Genomic DNA, 27809 nt, shown 5'->3' with positions numbered 1-27809 from the left:
TTTGAGTAAAACTAGGAATATACATGTTAGTGAAACTCAAGCACATTTTCAATTAGTGGCTAAAGATACCACATGTGCCAGACAGAGAGTCTGTACTTAACAAGAGTTGAGTCATCAATAACTACTAATCATCAATGCAACTAGGTGGTGGTAATTCAAGCAAGCAATTAACTGAGGTATGAGTGACAGTAAGTGACAATAATTCAGTAACCTTATAAATCTCTTTGTGGCCACCAAAAAGGAAAAGTTAAGAAATAACGTTTATTAATAGAGCTTTCACGCAACATTTAAGAACACTTACTCTCTGTCATAAAGGAAAAAGACTTGAGAAATAAAACCATAAAAAATAGTAATTTATAAAGGTTTACTTTTCAAAGAGCTTCATTATCCATTAGTACTTTAAGAACTTTGTTCTTGGAGAGGTATCTCTTAAAGATTAACAATAAATTCCTTTTTTGCTTCAGCTGATACAGGTTATACACACACACACACACACACACACACACACACATACGTGTGTACTGATGACCTATGAAAAGTAAACATATTCTTACTCAATGCTCCAGACAATTTTTATAAAAATAATTTGCTTAAAATATCTTAATGCTCAAATATTCCAGAAGTAATAAATATATTGTAATACCTATTTAACAATCAGGTTTTATTATTCAGATTTCTTATATCCATTATTTACAACTCACTGAGGCATAATCTGTACTCTTTAGAAAAATATCCAGTCTCATTTGTGTTAAGTAAAACAAAAATCTATTCACATAATTTCCAACAAAAAAGGGTTGGGGGAGGGAGACAGTTGCTAAAGGATAAGAGACTTAAAAATAGCTACCTTACAAAAAATATGCAAATACCTTTTACTCATAGTATTTCTCTTCACCATGGCCAGCTAGATTAAAGAAAGCCAATGGCCAAGTGTTCATAAAGAAAGATACTAGGTTTTTACTTAACGGATATTAATGGTAGGCTGAAGGCTGGACTCTGGGTAATCTCTAAAAGTATCGTCCATCTCTATGATTCCAAACTATTTACCTCTCATATGGCAGAATTTTTGGAGACAAATAAAATATTACCATAAACTTTATCAAGTTTAGGCTTCAAAGGCAGCAGACAATCTAACACTGAAAGCAATATTCAGTAAGAAAGGGCAAAATTCTAGATGGTTTAATAAAAGTACCACTAAAGAGTAAACTACTTCACTGAGTTGTTTCAGAATTTAATCACTCAATATTCAAGTCAATATGATACAAAGCAAAAAAAAGAGTTGACACTAACAACAGAATATTATTGAGTCCTTTATATTCTATCCTTTGATATTTTTAATATTATTAATTCAGGCAAACATACCTAAAGTCATACAAAACACACAATTCTAACACATAAAAAGAACTCTGAAAGTAACAAATCCACTTAGAGATGCATTTGATTTTCTATTCTAAAGATGTTTCAAGTTTCTGGGTCATTTATCTATCATTAACTATAGCATTTCACATACAGAATATACTGGTATCTCAAAAATATTTTTAATATATTTTAAAAGCACAAACCCAAAGTCTATTTTAAAAACCATAAAACTTTACTGATGAAATAATTTTTAAATGTAATATTTACCTTCACAGCATTAGTCAAGCAACTAAAACAAATTTCAATGTAATAAATGACCTTCCTTATAAGCATTCTTTGCTTCTTTTACTTAACATAGCTGATTTAAACTGGGCATTGGTACAGAATAATTCAAGCTAACCACCATCAAAGGGGTGGCTTATTGTTGCTACAGAAACAAAGCAATGGCAATTAGTATGTAAATGAGACTCCACAAAGCAGCATCCTCTTGTTACCAAAGTGATATTCAATACCATGCTTTTCATGGGTGCCTACTTAATAACATTATGTAACAGCAACAATTTAATTTTACAAATGCTGTTTACTAAATAGTTTAAAAAATTATCAAGTCCTGATATTACATTGCCGTATATGAGAATGTATTTAAACTTACCCAGAGCATTATATTCTAAAGCACAATGGTAAATCATACGATCTATAGAGATGATAAAATTTACATTTTCAAAAGAAAGGAGCCACTTTTACCATTAATTTTTTGTTTTTTTTTGGGGGGGTCCTTTCGAAATAAGTAGAAGGGGCAGTAGTCAATATGGTATATTGCATGCCCAAAGGAAACCCTGAGAGATAAATAGTATTAAATTTAAGAAGCTTTAAACTGGAAAAAGATAGGAGACAAATAAAACTCAAGATTGGTTTACACATAGAAAAATAAAGTGTTGTACCTGATGCAATTTATATGAGTTCAACTAATTCACAAACATATAATGGCTCCTCTCTTTAAAAACAAACTTGAATCCATATGTTTTTATTTCTAGAAATTAGTTTTCTCCAACAAGAAATACTATAGATTAAAGGAACTGCCATTTAGTTGATGATGGAGGCAGGCAGGACCAGAACCCAGGATTCCCAACTCTCAGTCCTTTTCAATATACTACCCAAAGAACTGAAATGACTTGAAATACTTGTTTAGAAAATATTCACCAAATAAAACCTATTCCATTCAAATAGGTAAATTGCAATGCACAAGGATGACAAAATATATAATCAAGAGACATAGTATAACTAAATCACTGTGCTGAACACCTGAAACTTACACAATATTGTAAATCAACTGACTTCAATTAAAAAAAATTTAAAAAAAGAAATATACACTATAATTGTCTAAGATTTGGAACATAAAAATAAAGATTTATCTTTATCTTAAATATTGTGTACATATATAAGAGTTCATTCATCACAAAATGTGAGAACACAAGCAAAGATAGGAATCATGAAGTAAATTTCATAACTAGTTCCTTCCTTTCCCCCCAAATGTTATTTTTTGAGTTAAAGTGATTTCATATATGCAGATAATTCTCCTACAATATATAAAATTTCAACCAGTATGTGATGTTAATGATATTAACAGAATTCGATCTTCTTTTACTCAACCCTTATTTTCCCCCAAGACAAGCAAGGAGATGACCATTACCAAGGTGGTATATAACACATGAAATCAATAGTATAACACTATAAATAATCCATAATTGTAATTTAAATGAAAAAATATCTTTATTAAATTAGCCAATGGTTGAAAATATAAAAGTGAAATCTTAAAATATAAACTATAACCTGACTTACAGTTCACTATTAGGAAATAAAAGCAAAATTCTCTAAGTTTTTGAGGAAAGTCACAAGTTTTATTGAGATAATTAAATGGTCTTTTGTACACTTTTAGAAACTATTTAGAATATTAATAGTAGCTGAATGAAACTCAAAAGGGCAGATCTACAGGGGAAGCCAGTGAAGTTCCAATCAGAATTAATTTAACAAATATTTAATTAACCATCCATTATTTATAAGTAATGAAAATATGACGGTGAGCAAGCCAAATCTGGTCACTGCTGTTAGAGCTTAGAGTGTAAAAGAGAAGACAGATGAATGACAAAGTGCTATAATGGGGAAAATATAGGGCACTCTGGAAATACACAGCAAGGGCCCCTGACATAATAAAGGGAGAGATGATAGCAAGGAAGGCTTCCAGAAGGAAATGACTGTAAGGTTTGAAGGATAAGAATGGTTTAGCTATGGGGAAACAGAGGTACAAAAAATGTATTAGGAAGAAGAAACAGCATGTGTAATCAAAGAGTTATTCAGTACCAAGGCTGAGAGAAACTGGCTGAAGAGTAGAACCTGGTGGCTGGGAAGGATGGGTGTGGGGAGAGGTGAGGAGTCAAGATGTTGGAGAAGTCAACAGGGACCAAGTCAGGACTGCAAGCCTTATTAGGAACTTGAACATTAACCTGGGTCAATGTGGAGCCATTAAGGGTTTTAAGCTAGTGACTAATGTGATCAAATTTGCATTTTAGAAAGATGGCTTTGGTTTGGTTACCCAGGAAACAGCAAGTGGGGGGTGGGGGGGTGAGGATGGGAAAGGCAAGACTGAAGGGAGATGAGATGATCATGGCCCTCATAGAGCACTGAGAGGAAATGAACAGAAGATGAATCCAAAAGATCCCTTTCAAGAATGAAAAGGACTTACTTGGTGACAAAGTGGATGGGATGTGGAGAATGACAGAGAAGAGAATGACAGAGAAGAGTTGAGGACTTCCAGGTTTCTATTCTGAGTAACCAGATGGATAGTAGGACCGCTTCACTGAGTGAATGAGTGCAGAAAGAGTAGCTTTGCTGGGAAAGATAAGGAGTTTTCAAGAAAGTGAACTTGATTTGTTTACCCAGTAAAGAAGCAGAGTTGTTCAATCAAAAGATAGTTGGACAATAAACAGTCTACATTTCCCCATTTCCTTTTTCATACCCCTATCTTCATTGAATCTCTTTAGTCCTATTGAGACCAGCAAAATTCCTGATTTTCTTCATGCTGCTAAAAGTAACCTCGGGTGTGACAGGTTTCTTACCTGATAGCAAAGGGGTCACTGCTTTTCTAGATAAACTTCATGAGTAAATGATAGGACGGGAGTAGGGGAGGAGAAGGGTGTGATAGGGTTCAGGACACACTACTCCCCAATTTGGCACCTTGGCATACTGAATATTTTAAGTTGAAGGAGTTTGAGACAACAGCAGGAGGGAGGGAGAAGGTCAGTGACCTCCCTGGTTCTGTTCTCTCAAGTTCCTTCAGTTTAAAATACTCAATATGCCAAGGTTCCTCCTGTGTCATGTAAAACTTACATTAAATAAATCTGTATGCTTTTCTCCTGTTCATCTTTGTCAGTTTCCTTTTCAGACCCAGCCAGAGACTCTAAGAGGGTTGAGGAAAAAACTTTCTCCCCTACAGGTGCTTGGGAGCGGAAATAATTTGAAAACGAATAAACAAACAAAAAAAGCATATTTTAATAGAGAACACTGCGGCATGTAAATTATATCTCAATAAAGCTGTTTTTTTAAAAAAAGTAATAATTTAATGTTTTTAGCTAAATATCTGCTCTTCAACTTTCTGTATACTGTACGTATCAGAGTAGAGTATCTTCTCTCTTAAAATGGGCTTTTAATGGTTTTAGCAATCAGACTGATGGTAAGTTCAATTTCTAGTCTGAAATGTATAATTACCAAAGAAATCATATGACAAGATTTTTTGGTTTTAAAAAGTAAATGGCATCATTAAAAAATTTACAGCAATACTTTATCTACTAAGATTTCAAATATTGATTTTAAAAATATTCGACCAAGAGAAGGGAAAACAAAAAACATTTATTGTTGATTCAGTGAGTTTAAAGTTTGTAATTAAAAAAAACGTTTTTTAATACTAGCTGAAGTTTATAGTTATTTCATATAGTTTTATTTGGGGTTTCTTAAATTAATTAAAATGGGTATTTATAATTTTTATTATAAAAATTGACAAAATACTTAAAAGTAGAGAGAATAAAATGATGAATACTCATATACTTCACCCATATTTGGCAGTTTAAGATTTTGGTAAATTGGCTTTATCCATTCTCTTTTGTCTTTCTTTGCTATCCAGACAAGTGGAAAATTGCAATTAATATAAACATTTAAATATATATAATAGGAATTAAAACTGTCTATGAAAAAGTTTTTCAGTATATATGATCAAAAGAATGATAGAGACAGGGGCTTCCCTGGTGGTGCAGTGGTTAAGAATCCGCCTGCCAATGCAGGGGACATGGGTTTGAGCCCTGGTCTGGGAAGATCCCGCGAGCCACAACTACTGAAGCCCGTGCGCCTAGAGCCCGTGCTCCGCAACAAGAGAAGCCACCGCAGTGAGAAGCCCGTGCACTGCAATGAAGAGTAGCCCCCGCTCGCCGCAACTAGAGAAAGCCCACACACGGCAACGAAGACCCAATGCAGCCAAAAATAAAATAATAAATAAATAAATTTATGAAAAAAAAGAATGATAATGATAAAAGTATTATTTACTATTATCTATTAATTACCAGTTAAATATTAGAGTATTAGAAATTCTGAAAACTTATTTTTTTTAAGATTTTTTTTTTAATATGGACCATTTTTTTAAAGTCTTTATTGAATTTGTTATAGTATTGCTTCTGTTTTGTTTTTTTGGCTGTGAGGCATGTGGGATCTTAGCCCCCTGACCAGGGATCGAACCTGCACCCCCTGCCATGGAAGGCAAAGTCTTAACCACTGGACCAGCAGGGAAGTCCCTGAAAACTTTTTAAAATAGAGAAGCACTTAATGAAAGAAAAGATCTTACACCTTAAAAAAAGAAAGAAAAAAAAAAAGAAGAAAGAAACGGCACTATAACTGAAAGGCCAAAATGCTGGTGAATAACGTTACCAAGCTCCTTTCATTGTGACTTAGAATCACTTTTTTACAGTAAGGCCAAATTTATTTTTATTTTTAGCTTTTTAAAGAAAAGGAGAGAGTCTGGTGAATTTCCAGCTAAAAAAGGGGAAAAAAAATTGAATACTACAATGTTTATTTGATGAAGAAGTCATAACACAATAGCAAAAAAAGTAAAACAGGGAAATATGTTTCTAAGTATCACTATTATGTTTTCAGATTGTAACAATCCTAGATAATTGTAAAAAGTTTTTAGAGTTCCTGCTAATTGGATTAAATTTGTGTACTGTTTCTGTATGGGAATATTTTAAGCTCAAGCATGTCATCTAGGGGAGGAAAAAGTAAAGGATGATCTAAGAATAAGTAAAGCAATTAAAAAAATAATCAATGCAACCGATTTTTAAACATGCCCACTATTCAAACTGTATTTTAAACAGGATCCAGCTACTCATATCTTTAAATCTATTAGAATACATTTTCTAACATTAGCAGCTCTCTTGCCTACCTGTGGAATGTGAGTTGCAGCCCTTCACTGTATCCCCTTCCTACTGTTACAGACAGCAAAGCCATAACAAATACTGAAGAAGAGCTATAAAAATGCAAGAACTTCCAGTAATGGTGGTGAAGTGAAGAAGTCTTGAGAACCCTCTGTAGATAACAATTATTCAATCTAAACAAGATATTAAAAATATTTATAGGCACTGGAAAACATCTGAAAAAAAGCATAAGCCAGAAATACGATTGCTCTTGAAAAGCTGCAACTAGAAAGTGTACACTTGTGGGATTAGGGCTTTCTCCAACCTCCCATGATGACAGTGAGGAAGAAGGAGAGGAGAAGAGGAGCTTTACAGACTAGAGATGAAAGAGAGCAGAATTTAAGAGGAAACTGAAGGGGGAAATATGGAAGTGAATGAACTGCAGAAGGGTTGAGACACAAAATCTGAGAATAAACTCTACCCAAATGCCTGGTTGACTCCTAAACTCTGCATGCATGAAAAGACCCCAGGGAGTCTAGCAAAAGAGTAGGCAGAGACCAAAGAGGAATCTACTCTTGAAAGACAGAGCTATAATGGATAAGTTCTGCTTTTCTTAAACTGAGTTTATTCCCCCCAACTGTACATAGCTCAGAGAGCAGAAAGCGGAAGACTTACTGGTTTAAGGTGCCAGGGGATAGAGCCTGAGGCTGGCAGAGTGGCTGGAAATTAAGGGAGAATCTCCAGATGTAAGGGAACCAGAGACGGTGCCCCCAAATTTGAACACTATCTCTGCCCAAACATTTAGTCTGTCAAATCATACATGTATAAGGAAGACGGGAAAGAGTCAAGCTAAAAAAGCAGCGTATGGAAATCCTAAAAAGTGATACAGAGATATTAGCTGCTGCACAACACAGAAGAGACAAATTTGCAGTTGAGTCCAAAAAAGTTAACTGTCTACTACTAGAGTAAAAACCCAACAATCCAAAACAAAACAAAAACCAAAACCCACAAAGGGAACCCCAGCAATCCTCAACACAACAGAATCCAGAGTTGTTAACTAGCAAAAATACTGGGAAAATGTGACCCATATTTGAGGAAAATAACCCAGTTAATAGAAACTGACTCCAAGCGGCCCAGATGGGGGGTTTAGGAAAGACTTCAAAGTAGCTTTTGTGATCATATTCAAAGAATCCAAGGAAAACATGGTCTTATTGAGTGGACAGATAGGGAGTCTCTGGAAACTATAAAACAAAGTCCAAATGGAAATTCTAGAGTAAGTATAATAACTAACAATTCTATTGACAGATCAATAGAAATTACCACTCTGAAGAACAAAGATTTAAGAAAAATGAACGGTCTCAGAGATCTGTGGGACAACATAAGTAGTTCTACATACATGTAATTGGAGTTCCAGAAAGAGGAAATGAGAAAAAAATGGCAGAAAATGCAGTAATGTAAAAGCAAGTTAAAATCTGAAAGGTGAAACGAGTTTGAAACTTTAAACAGGAAATCAACCCTAAAAAAATGTTAGGATAATCTCATTTATGGAATAAAATACCTTTCAAAACCATCTCTCTTTTCTTATCAGAGAAAAAAAAATCACCAAAACTATGAATGTTCCTCACAGCAGTTTAGTTGGTTTAAAATTTTAAAGCTGGAGTAATATATTAGTCAGCTATTTGTTTATAATGGCTCCTGAATTATACTATTCTATGTTTAACTTTAGGCATTCAACATCTGTGGTCAGATATACCACTTAGCTCACTGCTTTGAGCCCATGGTTTCTGGAAAAGAATTTCTAAATTTAGAAAGCTAGTTCAAAGGAATGGAAGCTAGACAGACCTCTTCTGGACTTATTTTTATGATACTCAGAGAGAAGCTATGTTTTCTAAATCTCCTCTTATTGCTGGTATTAAGCATCAGCTCATGGGCAGTATAAAAAAATGGTCTGAAGCATACAGCAATTAAACCAGATGCAGAACATGAAAAAAGTAGATAAAAAATTATCTAGAGTAGAAGATGTTTGATACTTGTCCAGCTCCCAAACTGAAAAAGCAACAAACCAAAGCCATTAACAAATGCATACAAGATACCTGTAGTAGGGGTCTGCAGAGCATATTTCTTTACAAAGAGTTTCTGGTGCACTATGTGAAGGCCACTAGTGGGTGTTTAAAGTGAATGATGTAGCACAATTTATATCTGCCTTTTCCAATTTGTTTTATATACTGAAAAAAAAAACTACTCTGGGAGGAAAAATGTCTCCTACTTTGAACATTTCTCAGTTCTTGAGCCTAAGTTTTCCACTCACTGCACCATTCAGTTCTAAGTTCTTATCTGTAACCCTTTCCCACAGTTCTGTACTTAAGCATTTGGGGCTACAATTTTGGCAATATTTATGATGCTAAGGGGAAATGTTAAGGACTATTCTTCAAGTCAGTCAGTACACAAAAATCTAGGAATATTAGAAAATTTAATGTTAAATTTTAACATATAGCAAGTGTCTAACCATGTGAACATTCAGATTAACGTCTTTAGTGTCTCTCATTTTCTAAAGTGAAGCTTGTGATCAAGTGTGCAGTATGCTTGCACTGCACCGTTATAACGCATTAACATCCACTAAATTATTTACCATTCCACTGGTTCTTAATTTAATCTTACCTAAAAACAGAGGGTTGTTGTGACGTGTTAAAATTAAACCTGGACATGTTTCTCTCAATTATTTTCCTAATCTCGTATGTTTTATTATCAATGAAACCTAAGAAAGGTATGGAGGTTTTAAGTGTTAAATTTTCTATTATTTTTTCATTTAAGGGAAAGCATACATGATAACCCCAACCTCAGTTATGTACATTTAGTCTTATTCAGAAGATTGTTAGTAATTTTGAATTCCCATGAGTTTTTAGCTGCTTATAATCCATCTATTTGAAAAATACTGCAATTGTTGGCTTTTCACTAGATTTTTGCTGGACTGAAATTAAATGTTAAAATCTAAGATCAGGAGGAAATGATTAATTGGCCCATGCAAAAAATATATTTTTATGCGTTTAAGAAAGCCAATATACACTGGAGAATCAGAAAAACAAAAATGAATTTAATTTTTATAGTATACCAAAAACTAACTGTATTGGGTTGAATAGTGTTCCCCAAAAAAGTTCTACACATGGTACCTGTGAATATAGTCTTATTTGAAAATTGGGTCTTGGGTTTCCCTGGTGGCGCAGTGGTTAAGAGTCCGCCTGCCAATGCAGGGGACACGGGTTCAAGCCCTGGTCCGGGAGGATCCCACATGCCGCAGAGCAACTAAGCCCGTGCACCACAACTACCGAGCCTGTGCTCTAGAGCCCGCAAGCCACAACTACTGAGCACGTGTGCCACAACTACTGAAGCCCGTGCGCATAGAGCCCGTACTCCGCAACAAGAGAAGCCACTGCAATGAGAAGCCTGCACACCGCAACGAAGAGTAGCCCCCACTCGCCACAACTGGAGAAAGCCCGTGCGCAGCAACGAAGACCCAATGCAGCCAAAAATAAATAAATTAAATAAATTTAAAAAAAAAAGAAAATTGGGTCTTTGCAGATATAATCAAGTTGAGATGAAGTCACACTGGATTAGGGTGGGTCCTACATCCACTGACTTGGCATTTTATGAGAGAGGAAAGAGATTTGGATGCAGAGGTAACAGAGAAGAATGTGAAGATATGAAGAAAGTGATGTGAAGATGGAGGCAAAGATTGAAGTGAAGGCATTTATAAGCCAAGGAATGCCAAGGATTGCTGGGATACACCAGAAGCCAAGAAAAGGCAGTAAGGGTTCTTCCCTAGAGACTTTAGAAAGAGTATGGCCCTGCCAACACCCTAATTTTGGACTTTTTGTCTCCAGAACTGTGCAAGAATAAATTTCTGTTGTTTTTAAGCCACTCAGTCTGTGGTGCTTTGCTCTAGCAGCCCTCGGAAACTAACACACTAATGCACAAATAACAATATAGATTTGAACCTGATTTTTTAAATTGAGGGAGACTTACTTTCCCCTAGGTTATATGTACCCAGCATATCGGAAAGAGAATAGGTAAATTTCTAGGAAACTGATTGGCTCAAAATCACCCTGGATGATTTTTTTCTAACATTTGTCTGAGTATACCTTAAGAGGATAAAATAATATATCTAAAGAACAAAGAAAAAGTTAACATTTTTGCTGAACTGAACAATGTACTGATTTGGTAACCTTCAAAATACTGGTCAACGTATTTACTTAGCCCCAAGAAACAACTCTAAATTGGTTTAATAAAGCAAATTAAACTTCACATAGGAAAATCACATTACTGGAATAATGAGGTTTTCAAAAGGACACAAAGGAAGTTTTTTTGGTTTTTTTTTTAACTTCATAAAAATTAACTTTAATGTGAAAAAAATTAATCAAAGGTTCCAAAGACTTGATTGCGAACTAACTTGCTGGGGGGGGTGAGGAAGGGGGGGGAAAGTATTTCTTTTTTCCAGTTTCAGTGGCATTAAAGTCATACTATTAATAACTAAACTTTTATTTTCTGAATTTGTAAAGTTGAAGGCATTCTAAGTTTCCAAAGTAAATGTAATTATATACAATTTACAGTTAAACTATTCCTACAAATATAAAACATTTATAGGAATCGTAAGGAAAACTTACTTTGTTTTTGCTATTCATTTTTTAACAAGCATTTATGGAATGTCTAAGTGCCAAACACTAATAGGCATGAGAATTCAAAGATACACAGGGCTCAGTTCCATTCTTTATGGAGTATACAGTCTAATGACAAGGTAGACAGTAAAAATGGGACATGTTCTATAAAGAGATACGAAGAGAATAAAGGAGCTTAGTCAAAGGATCAGCCTAGGAAACCAAGGGAAACTTGACGGAGAACCAACATTTGAACAAACTCTTTGACAAGCAGGAATTTTTCAGATGAAAGGGGAAGGTAGAAATAGAAGAGAAATTCCAGGAAAATAGAAAAAAAGAAAGCTATGGAATCCGGAACAGATTTGACACATCCAGAGTTGCTTGGAAATTTTTTATGGCTAAAGCATAAGGTAAGTAACATCAAGTATTGAGAGACAAGGCTGGAGAGAGGCTAAAGAATTTAGACTTTGTGTCCCACTTCACAGGGCACCAACTGCACTTTTTAAACTGGGAGTTCCATGAGACACAAAGACCATATAGGAAACTGCTACAGTAACCCAGGAAAGACATGCTGAGGGTCTGGACTAAGGCAGTGTCAGTGGAATGGGAGAACAGACTGGATTCCAGAATCATTTCTGGAATCAAATCATGATGCTCTGCTAATAAGGGACAGAGAAGAATCAAAGATGGTACTGAGGCTTCTGGTGAAGGGATCTGAGGTGATCAACAAAGAAATGGAATATAAATTTGGGCAGGCAGGAGAAGTGGGGAAGTGGTGAAAGATGAAGGTAGTAAAATGTTAGTTTAAGATATATCCAAGACAAGAAGAAAATTTTCTAGTAATGACAATACTCAGTCTTTGTATTTTTTACTGCATATGAAGTACTTTTACATACATTCTCTTGGTTGACAGAACAACCCAGTAAGATAAGAGCATTTCACAGATAAGAAAACCAGAGCTCAAAAGGTGAGGTGACTTGTTACAGGCTACTCAGCTAGCAGGCTACCAGGCTAGAGTCAGAAAAAAAAATCACAGTCCTATCTAGTCTTTCAAAAGCCACTCCATGCCATAGATAAATTATGGTTAGTTTCCAATTGTCATTGGTGTCTTAGCATTTTGCTGCTTCCCACTGAGCTGATTTTCTTTAATCATTGTTGAGTCCAGAATCACCTAGTCCACGCTGGCACTTGAAGTTATGACAATACCCAGAGGAAAAAAATTTAGTTAGTGAGAATCACATTACTGGAAAAAATCTTAGACCATTAAGTGTTAGGTCTTTCAGTTCTTCTGATGGAGGAATTCTACGATAAGTTACCAAAGTAACCTCCAGAAATAATTACAGTTTCAAAGGGTTCCATGGTCTAATTAATTTGGGAATTAATTGCTTTAGGTTGCTTTATTGCACAATTTCACAAAGCCTTTAATATTCTAACGTACACTGAAAATCTCTAGGAGTATAATTAGGGATACAGTGTTCCCCAAACGTATTTGACCACTGAGCATTTCTCCCAAACCTTTTTTTCTTTATGGCTGCACTGCATGGCTTGTGGGATCTTAGTTCCCCGGCCAGGGATTGAAGCCAGGCCCTCGGCAGTGAGAGCATGGAGTCCTAACCATTGGACCACCAGGGAATTCCTTCCCCCAAGCTTTTAATTTAGAGTATCTTATGGGACTAGCATTCTATAGAATACACTTTGAAATACTGCTCAATAAAACTATTTAAGCAACATACCAACAAATACAAATTAAAGATAATAAATACAAACAGTACATTAGTGCTGAGGGAATGCAGAATAAAAAGGAGGGATGACAATTTGTGGAAGTAATTGGGCAGTTTCCTGCCCAATGTACTATTAATTTTGCAATGAAATTTAGGCAGTAATATGAACTAGGAATACATGTGCTTACCAGTAGAAATCTTTTAAATTGCTGATTGATGTAATAATAAAATAAAAATTTGAGGGACGTCCCTGGTGGTGCAGTAGTTAAGAATCCGCCTGCCAATGTGGGGGACATGGGTTCGAGCCCTGGTCCGGGAAGATCCCACATGCCGTGGAGCAACTAAGCTCGAGTGCCACAACTACTGAGCCTGCGCTCTAGAGCCCATGAGACACAACTACTGAGCCCGCGTGCTGCAACTACTGAAGCCCACGCGCCTAGAGCCCATGCTCTGCAACAAGAGGAGCCACGCAATAAGAAGCCTGCGCGCGGCAACAAAGAGTAGCCCCCGCTCGCCACAACTAGAGAAAGCCTGAGCACAGCAACGAAGACCCAACACAGCCAAAAATAAATAAATAAATTTAATTAAAAAAAGTTTTATTACCATAACTTATAATTTTAAAAAATTTAATTGCCTATACTTGGGGGAGTAAATAATTAATTTCTCTTATACTATTAAGATGGTTAGGTTTTATAGCCTTCTGAAACTTCATCAAATCTTCTTGTTCTTACTTATTAATTAATGACTGCTTCAAGGTTTCATATGGCCTTTAATCCATCAGAATTTCATTGTAGTCTCAGGTAAAAATCTCATTATTACAGATTCCATTATGAGGAAGGGATCTATATAATAAACTTGTTTGCAAATATCCCATTCTGAGGTTATGATTTGTCATAATGAATTTTTGTAAAGAATGATTTACACACCAAATGCTTCCTCTTGATTATCCTCTTAAAATAATCATCCTATATTACCGAAGACCATAAGTGGTATTCTGTTTGCAGCCTAGAACAGAGCTAAGAGCTCCATAATTCTGCCTGGTGATCAAGTCCTTTAACTTCCTTAGTCCTTTCCTACTTCAAACATTCCTACTTAACAAATCTAACTGAACTCCAAATTACTACAATGTAGAGAGACCTGGGAAAATGGAAGGAAAATGTTAAGAATCTGAGTTCCTCCAGTTTACTAAATTCAGGCTTTCTATTCATTCATTGATTCATTACAGAGAGCCTTCATGTACTCCTGCAAACTATAAATCTGATTTCTAATAATACATGCTTCATAACAAAATCATGATATTAAATAGAATTTTTCTTTAATAAAACATTCTTTTAAAAACTAAAGAAATAATAATAGTATTAATGCATGTCTTATTGTATTTATGGGGTTAGTTCATTAAATAGAATATCTTTATTAGCTCATTCATTATTTAAAATTTTTGAAAAAAATTTGATGTTTTTTTAGGACATATTATCCATAATCCAAAGCAGACATCATTAGATACATAAGATATTTAAAAGTAAACCACCTGGAGCTACACCATTGAATAATAATTTATACAGACTAAGGTTCCCTTTTCCCTAGTTAATTTCAGTGCATAATAGGAAAAGAGGGAAAAAAAGCAGAACCTTTTCTTTTTGGTGCTTTTTAAATTGAGTATTTTAATCAAATGGGAAATTTTTACTAGGATTACTATAGTTCACTGCTTCTAAAGTAACAGTAAGCAGTTCTATAGACGTAGTTGCAAACTTAAGCTACGAAAATTAGGTGATTAATCTTCTCCATTACTTTGGCGTTATCCCCACACTGGTTCCTTATGTAAGTCCCTGAATCTGCTGAGGTCCCAAAATGGAGACTTGGATGCATAAATACAAGGTTGTTTCCAAACATTCGACCATGTAAACAAAAAGTAAGGGCACAAGAAAAAAATATCTGATGATTGCTTTAAAATTCACTATTGAAACTGGAGAAAATATGCCACTCTTCTGTAGATTCATTTACATTTGCTTCTTAACTAGAAAAAGAAAATAGATACAGACATGTTCATGAGCGCTCACATAATGATTCACAAATGAATTGGTAAAAAACTGTAACACACTTGAATATTTTATAAGTAAAAGAAAGTTTTCTTACCTTCAGAAGTTCAAAGTAATGTAGACAGTGGTAAACAGGGGCTAGAAGTAGCCTGGGTAAAACATACTGAACAGCTTCTTTGAAACCTTCGCCTATTGACTAGAAAACAAAGTGATTTAATTTTTAAGTTTACTTTTCAGACATCATATATCTTGATCTAAAAACTACTATACCTGCAAATAGAGTGCCGCTCCAGGCTTTGATAACTGACTAAGGAAACGATCATGAAAACCAGGTCGTAAAATATCTCGAGCATATGATTCATATGGATCAAATGCCAGTTCCTTAGAAAATAAAGAAGGCAAAACATAAATAATCTTTCTCCAAGGTAAAGTATAAATGACCTACCACCATAAACACAAAAAGATTAAATTATGGGCACATCTATGCCTGCACAATTATATATTTCTTTTAAAGCCTCTAAACACAATTACATTGCTATTAATTTTAACAGAATAAACCTAATATTCTCAATTAAGAAAGTAAATCAATTCTTTCTGATGAATAATGGGATTCTTATATGTTATGACACCTCTCATGAAAGGGTTCTAGTAGAGTATCATCAACAAACATAGTCAAAAGAATGGGGGGATTTTTAGACCTGGAAAACTAAGTGTAGCCTGAATAATAAAGAACATAGATATCCACAACCAGGTAAAGTATAAACATTTAGAATATTGGTGCCAGACATTTATTTTCTCATGGTTATTTCTTGTTCATAGACTTACTTACACATTCTGCAAGCCAGAGGTAATTGTTTATATCATCTAAAATTCATTGGCACATTTTTCACAAAACAATTAAATAACAATTTAATCCAAATTGCCAAAAAATTTTACCATCATCAATCATTAATAAACTAAACAATTCTAAAGGTTAGAATCTACTGGTTTTGATGATTCCTGAGGAAAAAAAAGAGTAGGTATTGTGATTTTATCAGGAGGTAGGATTTCTACTCTCCACCATCCTGTGCTCTATTCCAGGTAAAAATAAAAAGCCAAAAACCCCAAACTATTATGAAGATGGTGCTACAGATTCTAGCAAGAGCTCATTTCTATGAAGGGTAATTCTAGAAAGAGGAAGAGGACATCTAGTGGAGGACTGCAGAAGAATGAAGTTAGGAGTGAATGACAGAACAAATGATGTTTATTTTTAAATTACCCTTAATGTTGTTTCTCAGACTGTTTTCTTTAAGGAAAGACTCAATAATAACAACACAAGATCAGAAATCAGAAGACCCCAGTTCTGTTCTCTGTGAAATGCAATATGGGATATAAAGTTCCAAGTCATCCTAAATTCCTTGAGCCACTTCAATTCCTTCAACTGAAAATTTCTGTAATAATATAACAATGGAAATTGCAGTCCATTGCAGATCTTACAGGAATGGATAGTAGGTTTTCAACAATAACAGCAGGAGGGAGTCAGGTATGAATAGACTGGATGGGAGAGAGGAATAAAAATGTGATTGGATGCTTATATCTTGGGTCTCTTGAATTCATGAACTTATATAGAACAGATAATGTTTGTCCTCCTCCCCTTTCAATAAACTCTAATTTATTACAGAATTTTTATGACAATTACACATATAAAGTAAAGACTATACAGACAGTGTAGTGGCTTAAAAGCATGACTCTAGCATCAGAGAGACCCAGGTTCCACTTCTGATTGTACTATTTACTAGCTGTGTGACCTCTGACAAACTATCAACACTTACTCTAAGCCAAGTTTCCTCATTGGAAAATGTAGATGGTATCTACTTCAAGGAGTTGTTTTAGGAATTAAATGAGATACATGCAAAGTGCTTGCAACAGCGTATGCACATAATAAGAGGTGAATAAATGGTATCTAGTATTATCATTCTAAAATAGCTAATTTCAAGAGAGAAAAAAGTTGACAACTAACTGGAAATCTAAGCTCTCATCACGTAGTTTTATTCTTGAGGATAAATTTGTAGAATGGCAAGCACTTCTAAGAATCCTTGTATAAATTAATAGATAATATTATGATCAGTTTACTGGTTAAATGCAATACTTGTAAGATTCATTTTAAAATTTAATTATTGATACACACAACTGTGTACTAACAGTTAAAAATATAGACTATTCTAAACATACAGAAAAGAAAACAGTTTAACAACCATATTCACCACCTAGCTCAAAAAAAGCTCAACATTTTATAACACTTCACCTTTTTTTTTTTTTTTTAAAGAAATAAAACAGTACAGATGTAATTGATCCTCCTGCGCTCCCTTTCAGAAGCTGATTTCCTCTCTTGATAATCCCCAGAGGAAATCACTATCCTGAATTTGAATTTTATTATTTCCAAGTATATTTTTATATCATAATTACATATGTATCAAGAAATAAGGCAATGTTTTCAAATTTTATATAAATATTGTAAAATACATAGTAACAATAAATTCTTCTGCAATTTGGTTTTTATATTCAAAGTTGTTTTAATGATTTATCCAATTTGATTCATATAGTTCCTTACAGTTCATTTATTTTAAACTCTGTATAATATCCCACTGTATAAATATATCTTTTTTTAGGTAAATTTTTTACTCTGAGATAATTTAGATTCACATGTTGTTGTAAGAAATAATATGGAAAGATCCTGTCTGTCTGCACACTACCCAGTTTTCCCCAGTGGTAACCTCTTACAATAGTACAATATAGTGCAATATCACAACCTGGCCATTGATATTGATGTAGTAAAGTATAAAATATTTCCATCACCACAAGGATGGCTCTTGTTGCCGCCCTTTTATAGCCACACCTTCCTTCTTCCCATCATAGCCTCTTTAGCCCCCAGCAACCACTGATGTATTCTGCATCTCAATAGTTTTTTCATTTCAAGAAAGTCATATAAAAGGAATTACACAGTATGCAACCTTTTGGAATTGCTGGATCATATGGTAATTCTTTAACTTTTTGAAGAACTGTTTTCCATAGCAATTGTACCATTTTATTTACATTCCCACCAGCAAAGTTTGAAGGTTCTAATTTCTCCACATCCTCTCCAACACTTGGTATTTTCCTTCCTTTTTAAAAATTTAATTCTAGCCATCTTAGTGAGTGTGAAGTGGTATTTCATAATGGTTTTGATTTGCATTTTACTTATGACTAATGATGCTAAACATCTTTTCATGTGCTTGTTGGCCATTTTTATATATTCTTTGGAGAAATTCCTATTCAAATCCTTTGACCATTTAAAAACTGAGTTGTCTTTTTTGTAAGAGTTCTTTATATACACTGAATATATCAGATATTATCAGAAATATGATTTGCAAATATTTTCTCCCATCCTGTGTGCTCTCCTTTCACTTTTGATGGTACTCTTTGAAGCACAAAAGTTTTACCTTTTAAGTCTAAATTATGTATTTTTTTCTTTTCTTACTCATGCTTTTGGTGTAATATTTAAGAATCCTTTGCAAAGTCAAGGTCATGAAGACTTAGCCATCATGCTTCCTCCTAAGAGTTTGATAATTTTAGTTTATATTAAGTCTCTGATCCATTTTGAACTTATGTATATATGGTGTGAGGTAAGGAGTTCAATTTCATTCTTTTGTGCTTCTCATAATTTTATGTTTTTTTGTGTGTGTGAACAAAAGTTTAAAAATTTTAATCTCTTCTTTTATGGTTTGTACCTTCTATGTATTCTTTAAGAAACCCTTCCTACTTCAAACTGATAAATATGTTCTCCTGTATTTTCTTCTGAACTTCTAAAGTTTTGCTTTTCATTTTTAGATTTTATTTAAACTACTGAGAATTTTTCCTGTATGATGTGAGCTAAGGAAGGAATATTTTCCTTCCACATGGAAAACCAGTTTTGACCCAGCATAATTTATTAATTAGTTTGTTATTTCTCTACTGATTAAAAAGTAATCTCTGTCACATATTGTGTGTATGTGTATTTTTTTTCAGGGTGCTCTATTCTGTTCCACTAATTGTCTATATCTACAGCTAATACTGTGGCTTTGTAATAAATCTTAAAATCTGATAGGACAAGTCCTCTCAACTTGTTCTTCCTCAAAATTGTTATTTTTGTCCCTTCATTCTTCCACATGAATTTTAGGATCAGCTTGCTGATTTATAGATTATTCGGGGCCAACTGCATCAATACAATATTGAGTCTTTCCATGAACATGGTATTTCCATTTATTCAGATTTTCCTTATGAATATCATTATTTTATGATTTTCTTAACAAAAGTCTTGCATATATATGTTTATTGGGTTTATTTCTGAATACCTTATAGTTTTGTTTCTAGAGAGAATGGAGCCTTTTTCCTTTAATATTATACATTCACTTGGTTGGAACTGAGTATAGTAATGCTAGCAATTTTTATGTTGGTCTTTTATCTAGCAACTATACTGAACTTGCCTAATAGTTACAACACTATATACATTTTCTTATATTTGCTGTGTAGACAATTATGTTGACTACAAATAGGACAATTTTGTCTTTCTATTCTTTTTCTGTCTTTTGGCTAGTATCTCTATTAGAGTGCTGAAAAGAAGTAGTGAGTGGCATTCTCCCACAGCTTAGTCATTAAATATATCTTTTATAGGTTTTTGATAGATATCCTTTATTAGATTAAGAAAGGTCCCTTCTATTCCTACTTTGCTCAACATTTTAAAGAAATTCCTGAATGAATGTTTTTCTATGCTCTTTCTTATTTGTTGAGATTTTAATGTTAATGTGAAATATTACATTAACTTTTTAAAAATTTCAAACCACTTAAGAGTAAACTTCCTAAGATATATCATACTGGCCACAGTTTTTATTTAGATTATAAACTGATAAATTTTCTTTGCCAGTTGTGTCAGTATGTGAGAGTGGTTCATATTATTTTCTTGTATTATTCTCATCCAGTTTTGATAATACATGTATTGATATATAATCCTAAAAATTGAGTTGCCCTTTGTGTCCCTATTTTTTATCTTCCTTATGAATCTATTTTGTGGTTTTCTTAACAAAAATCTTGCATATGTTTATTGGGTTTACTTCTGAATACCTTATGGTGCTATTTCTAAACTGAATGGAGCAGGGGACAATTTTCAAAAGAGTAAGATTAACTGTTTCTTGAAGACTGGTAAAACTCCTAACACTTAGTGTATGCCTCATGTCATTTGTTGAAACATAGATTTGATTATTCAATTTTTAATGGTTTTTAAGTTAATTAGGATATCTATTTCTTAAGTCAATTTTCCTATTTTATATTTTTTAAAAAGTTAACCACTCAATCCCAGTTCTCAAAAATTTTCAAATGGATCTCAGCATTCCTAAATGATTTAAAAAGTTGCAATCTGTAGTTATAACTTTTTCTTCCTAATATTTATGCTTTTCCTTTTTTCTCCCTTGATCAACATTATTAGAGGTTTTGTTCTATCTGTTGTGTGCTTTCTAGTTCATTAATTCTGTTCTTCTATTACTTCCTTTATGTTGTTTCTATTATTATCATCTCTCAAATTTACCTTATCTTTCCTGTTTCTTGGATTGAAACCTTTACTCATTTATTTTCAGTTACATCTACTTTTTAAAATATATGTCTAAAACTGTAAGTTTTTCTTTATGCATTGCTTTAGTTGCATCTTACAGGGTTTTGTATATAGTACTTTCACTTTTGCTCAATTTCAAGTATTTTGTAATTTTCATTGTCACTGCCTCTTTAATCCATGAGATAGTTAGAAATTCATTTTTAAGATTTCCTAGTATTTTAAAAACTTTTTATTGTGATTTCTAATTTAGTTTCATATAGTCAGAAAAGATGGTTTGTATGCTATTATGTAATATTTGAGACTTCCTTTTTTATCTAATACTGTAACCAATTTTTGTAAATATACCTGGTATCTTGAAATGAATCTAGAATCATCCAAATATACATAATCAAACCTGTTTATTTTCTTATTTTAACTTCTATAGCCTTAATCTTTTTTCTGTTTGTGATAGAGATGTGCTACAATTTCCTATTGTAATAGTAAATTTTTTTCCATTTCTCCTTGTAATTCTGTCAGTTTCTATATTTTGAGGCTTTATAATCAGGTACACATACATTCATGATTGGTATATCTTCATGACATTGTCCCTTTTCCTATTTAGGTAGTGTTCCTCTCTACTCTAATGTCTTCCCTACCAAGCTTACTTTTCCTAATTATATCAATTGATATTTATATACTAGCTTCCCTTTATTTGTTTTCATATGTTGACCTTCCAATCCCTTTATTTTAAATATTTCTGTGGTTCTGTTTTGGGTGTGTCTCTACAAGCTGCAGAAAATGGACTTTTAAAAATAAAAAATAAGTACTTTCTTTAAATAGGCGCGTTTCATCAGTTTACATATACTGAGTTACTAACATAGTAGTATAATGTAGTTGGATTTATTTGTATCATATTACAGTCAGCCCTCTGTATCTGTGGGTTCCACATCTGCTGATACAGAAGGCCAACTGTACTATGCCATTTTAAATGAGGTTACTTAAGCATCCACAGATTTTGATGTTGGAGAGGGGATTTCTGGAACCAATCCCCCATGGATACCAAGGGATGACTGTAGTTTGTTTTCATTATCACTGTTTTTCTTTACTTCATTATTCTTTCCTATTATCAGTGGAAAAGATTAAAAAGTGTTCCTACAGTTCTTGTACATTGTAAGATATAGGTAGTATTTCTATTCTTTCGGTGATTTTCCTAAATGTTTAAAAATCAAATATAGTTTGTTATTATCTAAAAATTTTTCTAAATTTTAAAGAGAGTTTACAGTTGTTTAGTTTTTCTTGTCTTCTGAATACAAGCCCATTTTATGTGCTGAGAAGTTTAGTTTACCTTCCCTTTTAAATTAAAAAAAAAAATAGTTTGGTTTTTAAAATATTCAGTAGCTTGGGCTTCCCTGGGAGCAAAGCAGTTAAGAATCCACCTGCCAATGCAGGAGACACGGGTTCGAGCCCTGGTCTGGGAAGATCCCACATGCTGTGGAGCAACTAAGCCTATGCGCCACAACTACTAAGCCTGCACTCTAGAGCCCACAAGCCACAACTACTGAGCCCGTGCACCACAACTACTGAAGCCCACACACCTAGAGCCCGTGCTCTGCAACAAGAGAAGCCACCACAATGAGAAGCATGTGCACCACAACGAAGAGTAGCTCCCACTCTCCGCAACTAGAGGAAAGCCTGTGCACACCAACGAAGACCCAACACAGCCAAAAATAAATAAATAAGATAAATAAATTTATTAAAGAAATATTCAGTAGCTTATAAAATTTACTACTACATTTCTCAGCATTAGTTCTTGTATTCCTCAACTTTTCTCTGAGTACAACTTTCCCTCTTGCTGAAGAACATCCTTGTTTTTGAGTCTAGTTATGTATATTCCTTTTTTCTTTTTATACTTTATGACTTCTGTATGTTTGAAGCAACACTGAGGGGCTGTAGTGAAGCTTAAACTTAGCATATTATTTTGCCTAAAAGTCTTAAATTTTTTGTTTTACAAACTCGACCCTGAGTTACAATAAAAGATATAGTTGATTTTGGAATGAGAACAAAGCAAGAGCTAGAAATTTCAGAATGACTAGCAATACTAACTTATAAGGGCTAACTCAATATTTTAGCAGTTGAAATATCAAGGAGAAGGTTACCATTTTTCTACCCCTATGATATCTGAATCATCTAGGTCCTGGACTTGATTTTCCTATTCACTTCATCCCTCCTATTCTAAATAATTATGCACAGTTATCATATATTGAGTAGCTGTATGAAGCTGGTTAGCTAAATATTTCAGGAAAGTTATTTAACTTTCAAAAAATCCTGAGTCGTATTATTATCTTTCTTTTACAGATATAGATAGAGAGGCTTAGAGATGTGAAGTAAATTGCCTACGGACACATACAACTACTAAGTAGCAGATTTTAGACTGGAACACAAGTAGTCTGACCTCAGGTCCAAGTTCTGTGGCCTCTTCATTGATAAGATAGCCAATTAAGTGCCAGCTGTGGGATCTGTTTTTTATAATGATGAGAAACTACTTTTTCTAAGTTTCGTGAGATAATGGAAACAAATGTTGACGATGACCCTTTGAGGAAGAGGCAATACAGTTGAGTAGTCAGCAGTTAATGTCTATGTTCGCTGGAAACAAGAATTCAGATTCCAATTTTAATTCAAATGTCGGGCCTTCTAGATGCAGACTTTTTTGGTGTATAATTACTCACCTCTGCTAAGTCTTCAAAGCAACTTCCTACTAATGGATGGGGACTGCCTTCATCTGTCATTTCTACAGTATCTTCTATATGGCCCAGTAACTTTACACTAAGTTCATGTATATCCACTATACGACTAAATATATTTTCTACATCCTGTTGGGATGAAAAACACATTAATTCAGTTAGATTGTATAATAAAACAAATTTTGAGCCAATAAGTCATTTTATAATCATGAAATTTAACATGGCAGATACAGTGAGAAATTTTAACAACTTACAAATATTAGTAAGAGACAAAGAATTCCTTTGGCAATGAAGTATAGTTTGCAAAATACATTTCTCTAGGTCACAGGTTCTCAAACTTTTTGTTCTCAGGACTCCTTCACACTCTTAAAAATTATTGAAAACTCCAAAGGGCTTTTGCTTACTGTATTAGAAATTATTTACTATCAACATTTACTATATTAGAAATTAAAACCAAGAAAATCATAAAACATTTAATTCATTTAAAAATAACAAAAAAGAGTTCATTTATGAAAAGTAACTATATTTTTCCAGAACAACCAAAAATCTTGGTGAGGAGAATGGCACTGTTTTACATTTTTGCAAATCTCTAACACCTAGTTTAATAGAAGATAGCTGGCTTTTCATGTATATTTCTGCATTCAATCTGTTGTGATACGTTGCTTTGGTTAAAGCATATGAAGAAAATCTAGCTTTACAAAGACATGTAGTTGGAAAAGGCAGGAGTCTATTCAAATAACTGTGGATACGCTTTTCTTTTTCTGCATAGTTTCTTTACTGAGATATGTCACGTACCATAAAATCCACCCTTTTAAAGCGTACTTTCACATATTCACAGCCTGTTCAATCATCACTACCATCAAATTCTAGAACATCTTCATCACCTCAAAAAGAAAGGCTGTATCCAGTAGTAGCCCTCTCCATTCTTCCCCTACACACCCATCCCCAGTCTCTGGCAACTACTAATCCACTTTCTATCTCTATGGATTTGTCTAGTCTGGAAATTTCATATATATGGAGTGAATATCTTTTTATGGTATTATACAAGTCAATAAATGGTAGCTTCTTAAAGGTTAGTTGCAACGTAGAATCTGAAACTATACAAATTTTGTACATTAAAATCCACTGGTCTATTTTGAACTTTGAATGGATGTTTTACCCAGGTGTGATTTTGTAGTGGAATTGCTAGGTTGTATGGCTAGCTTATGGTTAATATTATATGAAATTATCAAATTCTTTTCCTAAATATTTATACCAGATTACATTCTCACAAGCAATGTGGGAATTTTACATCCCCAAAAGCAGTTGCTCTACATTCTTTTCAACATCCAGTATTGTCAGTCTTTTTAATTTTAGCTTTTCTAATGAGTGTGTAGTAGTGTCTCATTATGGTCTTAATTTGCATTTTCCTTATGACTATTAATGTTGAGCATCTTTTGATGTGCTTTTTGGTCATTGGTATACCTTCTTTTATAAAGTGTTTAAATTTTTTGGCAACCTAAAATATCAGGCTGTTTTTCTTATTACTGAGAAGTGCAAAAGTTCTTTATATATTCTGAATACAAACCCTTTGTTAGATATATGTAATTCAAACAGGTTCCTACAATCTGTGGCTTACATTTTTATTTTTCTGACAATGCTTTTCAAAGAGCAGAAGTTATTTTCATTTTAATGAAGTCTAATTCATTAATTTTTAATTTTATGGTTCTTGATTTTTGTGTCCTAAGAAATCTTTGCCTATTCTTTACCACTTTGTTTTTAAACAACTTTATTAAAATATAATTTACATACCATGCAATTCATCCTAAAGCGAACAATTCAATGGTTTTTTACTATATTTACAGATTTGTGCAACTCAAAATCTACTCCTTTATTTTTTAACGTCTGCTCATTGCCATAACATTGAGTGAATACCAGTCTCAGCCTCTGTTGTGAGCACCACTTCTCCATCAGTCACCTGTGACTATGTAGCTACAGTTCTAGAAATTACTAGAATGCAACTCCCTTAGACAATCTCAACTGTTCTCATTTAGCATTTCTCCAGGACCCAATCAGGTTGGTTTAATTACTACTGTAAGATCAGTAGTCCCTTCTCTAATTTTCAGTTATTGGCACCTTCCTTTGTGCTCCCCAAAATACTGCTGTCATACTTCTGTTTATGGTAATTACCACAATGTATTGCAATTTAATTTAAAGTTTACATTTCTGTCTTGACTGGACTAAACTTGACAGAAGAAACGGTTTTTTATTCATCTTTGAATCCCCATTGCCAAGTATGGCATCAAAAATATAGGCAGCCCTGATGAAGTGTTGGTGCAATGATGCAAATGAGTCAAATTAAACACAGAAATCTTCCACCTAAACAAGAGGCTTTATTCTTTGGAGTACATGGAAGAGTCTGTGAATTCATTTGTACTTACACAATCAGTCTAGTTTAGATTTTGTCTTTTAATTTCTGATGTGTAATTTATCACAACTGTTGTAGCAACTTTATTTTTGATCACAGTCATGATGAATTAAATCCCACTACTTTTAAAAAATGGACCAATTAGCAATCATGAACTATACAAATTCAAATCTGAGTGGTCATGTAAAATTAACAACACATGCAATGATATACACTTATTCAATGATACTTACATTAGCTGAAAACAATTTTGAATTGGAGACAAAGGGCTCTCTAAAAACTTTTATAATTAAATTAAGTTCCCTTATGTATTGTCGAATTTCTGCCATAAATGCTTTTACCAAATCATAATAAGTTTGCTCTCCTGAGGTGGAAGGCTCTTCATCAGTTAAAGATAATATATTTATATCTTCTACATCTTGATGAAACATATCCATCAATACCTACAATCAGAGATATAAGAAAGTATAATAAAATATGAATCTATAGTCCAACTTGAAGATAAGCACCCTAAGCTATTATTTGAATACAGTTCTTAAATGATAATAAGCAGACACACAATTACCTCTTCTTGGATATAATGCCATTTCCCCCTCCACAGCTTCTCTAAGACAAAATTCTACATCAGGTATCACAAACTGCCTCTTCCAAGTTCTCTGACAATACAAGTATCTGTCTGTCTGTCTGTCTGTCTCTCTTGTTAACCGTATATTACTTCTAATTTGTTTCCAAATCTTGTCTTGGATTTCTCTCAGTTTCCTCTGTTTCATAACCTTGGCATCACCACTTCATTCCAGGGCCTCACATAATTCATAGTTGAATAATTCCTACGTTTGTTGGTGATTGATCAAAATAAGTCCTGTTTTTTTCCAAGAAGTCTATTACTACTCCTGCTAAACCTTCTTTTCCCTCCTGTGAACTTCGACATCATTATCCCTATAACACAATGAAATATTTTATCTTGTATTACTTTCTGCTTGTTTCACAAATATAAGTACCCTTTCATCAAATCTACAGTCTCGTTCTATATTTCTCTTGCATCTCTTCTCCGTGTGAGCACGTACTACATACTCAGAAACATTTTATCAATTCATTTAAAAGTATCAAATATTTTATATTCATTGAAAAATAACTTTTAAAATCAAATACTCATTCATTAAAAAATAAAAACATTTGAAATCCTTCAGATGAGGTGATTTTCACATTCTGAAAGAACAAATATACTAAAATATATTTAAGTGGATTCAGCAATCAGAAAGAATATTCCGAATCAATAATACTTGGAAAAAAGGGAGTGAGACGCTTCATCAGAAAATATTTTCTTTTCTGAAAAGTCATTTTTATAAAATAAAATTACTGAGGCAGTACAGTGCAATGACTTAGACTCAGATCTGGAGTTCACGTCTAGGCTTTGAAACTTCTCAGAAAATTCTAAACCAATTTCTTTATCTCTCTGAACTTCAGTTTCCCTTTTATAAAATGTAGATAAGAGCATCTACCTTAGAGGGATATCATAAGGACCAAATGAGATAAGTCGCATATATGCTTAACTTTCAATAAATGTTTGCTCTTAACATAATCATAGTAAAACCATACAAGTAGTATCTAAAGAAAGTTAGGCAATGAAATTAAACTCTCAAGAGTTTAGTATTGGGTTGGCCAAAAAGTTCCTTCGTTTTTAAGTAAAAATAAAAGATACGTTTTTCATTTTCACCGAGAAATTTATTGAACAACGTATTCACCCATTTTGTTCCACTACTTTCTGCCATTTTTCAGGCAACTTCATAATTCCACCTTCCCAAAACTTTTTAGCTTTTTGAGCAGAGAACTGTTCCAGGTGCCTTTTTTACAGTCATCCAGGGAATTGAAAT

At 33.6% G+C, this 27809-nt stretch overlaps 1 protein-coding gene across 2 annotated transcripts in view; it reads right to left on the bottom strand.

The window, feature by feature from the left end:
• Positions 1-27809, bottom strand: part of SOS1 (SOS Ras/Rac guanine nucleotide exchange factor 1) — a 151591-nt gene that overhangs the window by 43756 nt on the left and 80026 nt on the right. For both annotated transcript variants that reach the window (XM_059943540.1, XM_059943541.1), the window contains exons 5-8: positions 26172-26381; positions 23517-23660; positions 15483-15593; positions 15310-15408 (exon numbers count right to left, since the gene is read on the bottom strand). In XM_059943540.1, coding sequence (XP_059799523.1) covers positions 15310-15408; positions 15483-15593; positions 23517-23660; positions 26172-26381 — 564 coding nt within the window. The remainder of the gene's footprint in view (positions 1-15309; positions 15409-15482; positions 15594-23516; positions 23661-26171; positions 26382-27809) is intronic.

The sequence above is a fragment of the Balaenoptera ricei genome, chromosome 13, assembly GCF_028023285.1.
Source record: "Balaenoptera ricei isolate mBalRic1 chromosome 13, mBalRic1.hap2, whole genome shotgun sequence".
Lineage (NCBI taxonomy): Eukaryota > Metazoa > Chordata > Mammalia > Artiodactyla > Balaenopteridae > Balaenoptera > Balaenoptera ricei.
This window is presented reverse-complemented; position numbering and strand designations above follow the sequence as displayed.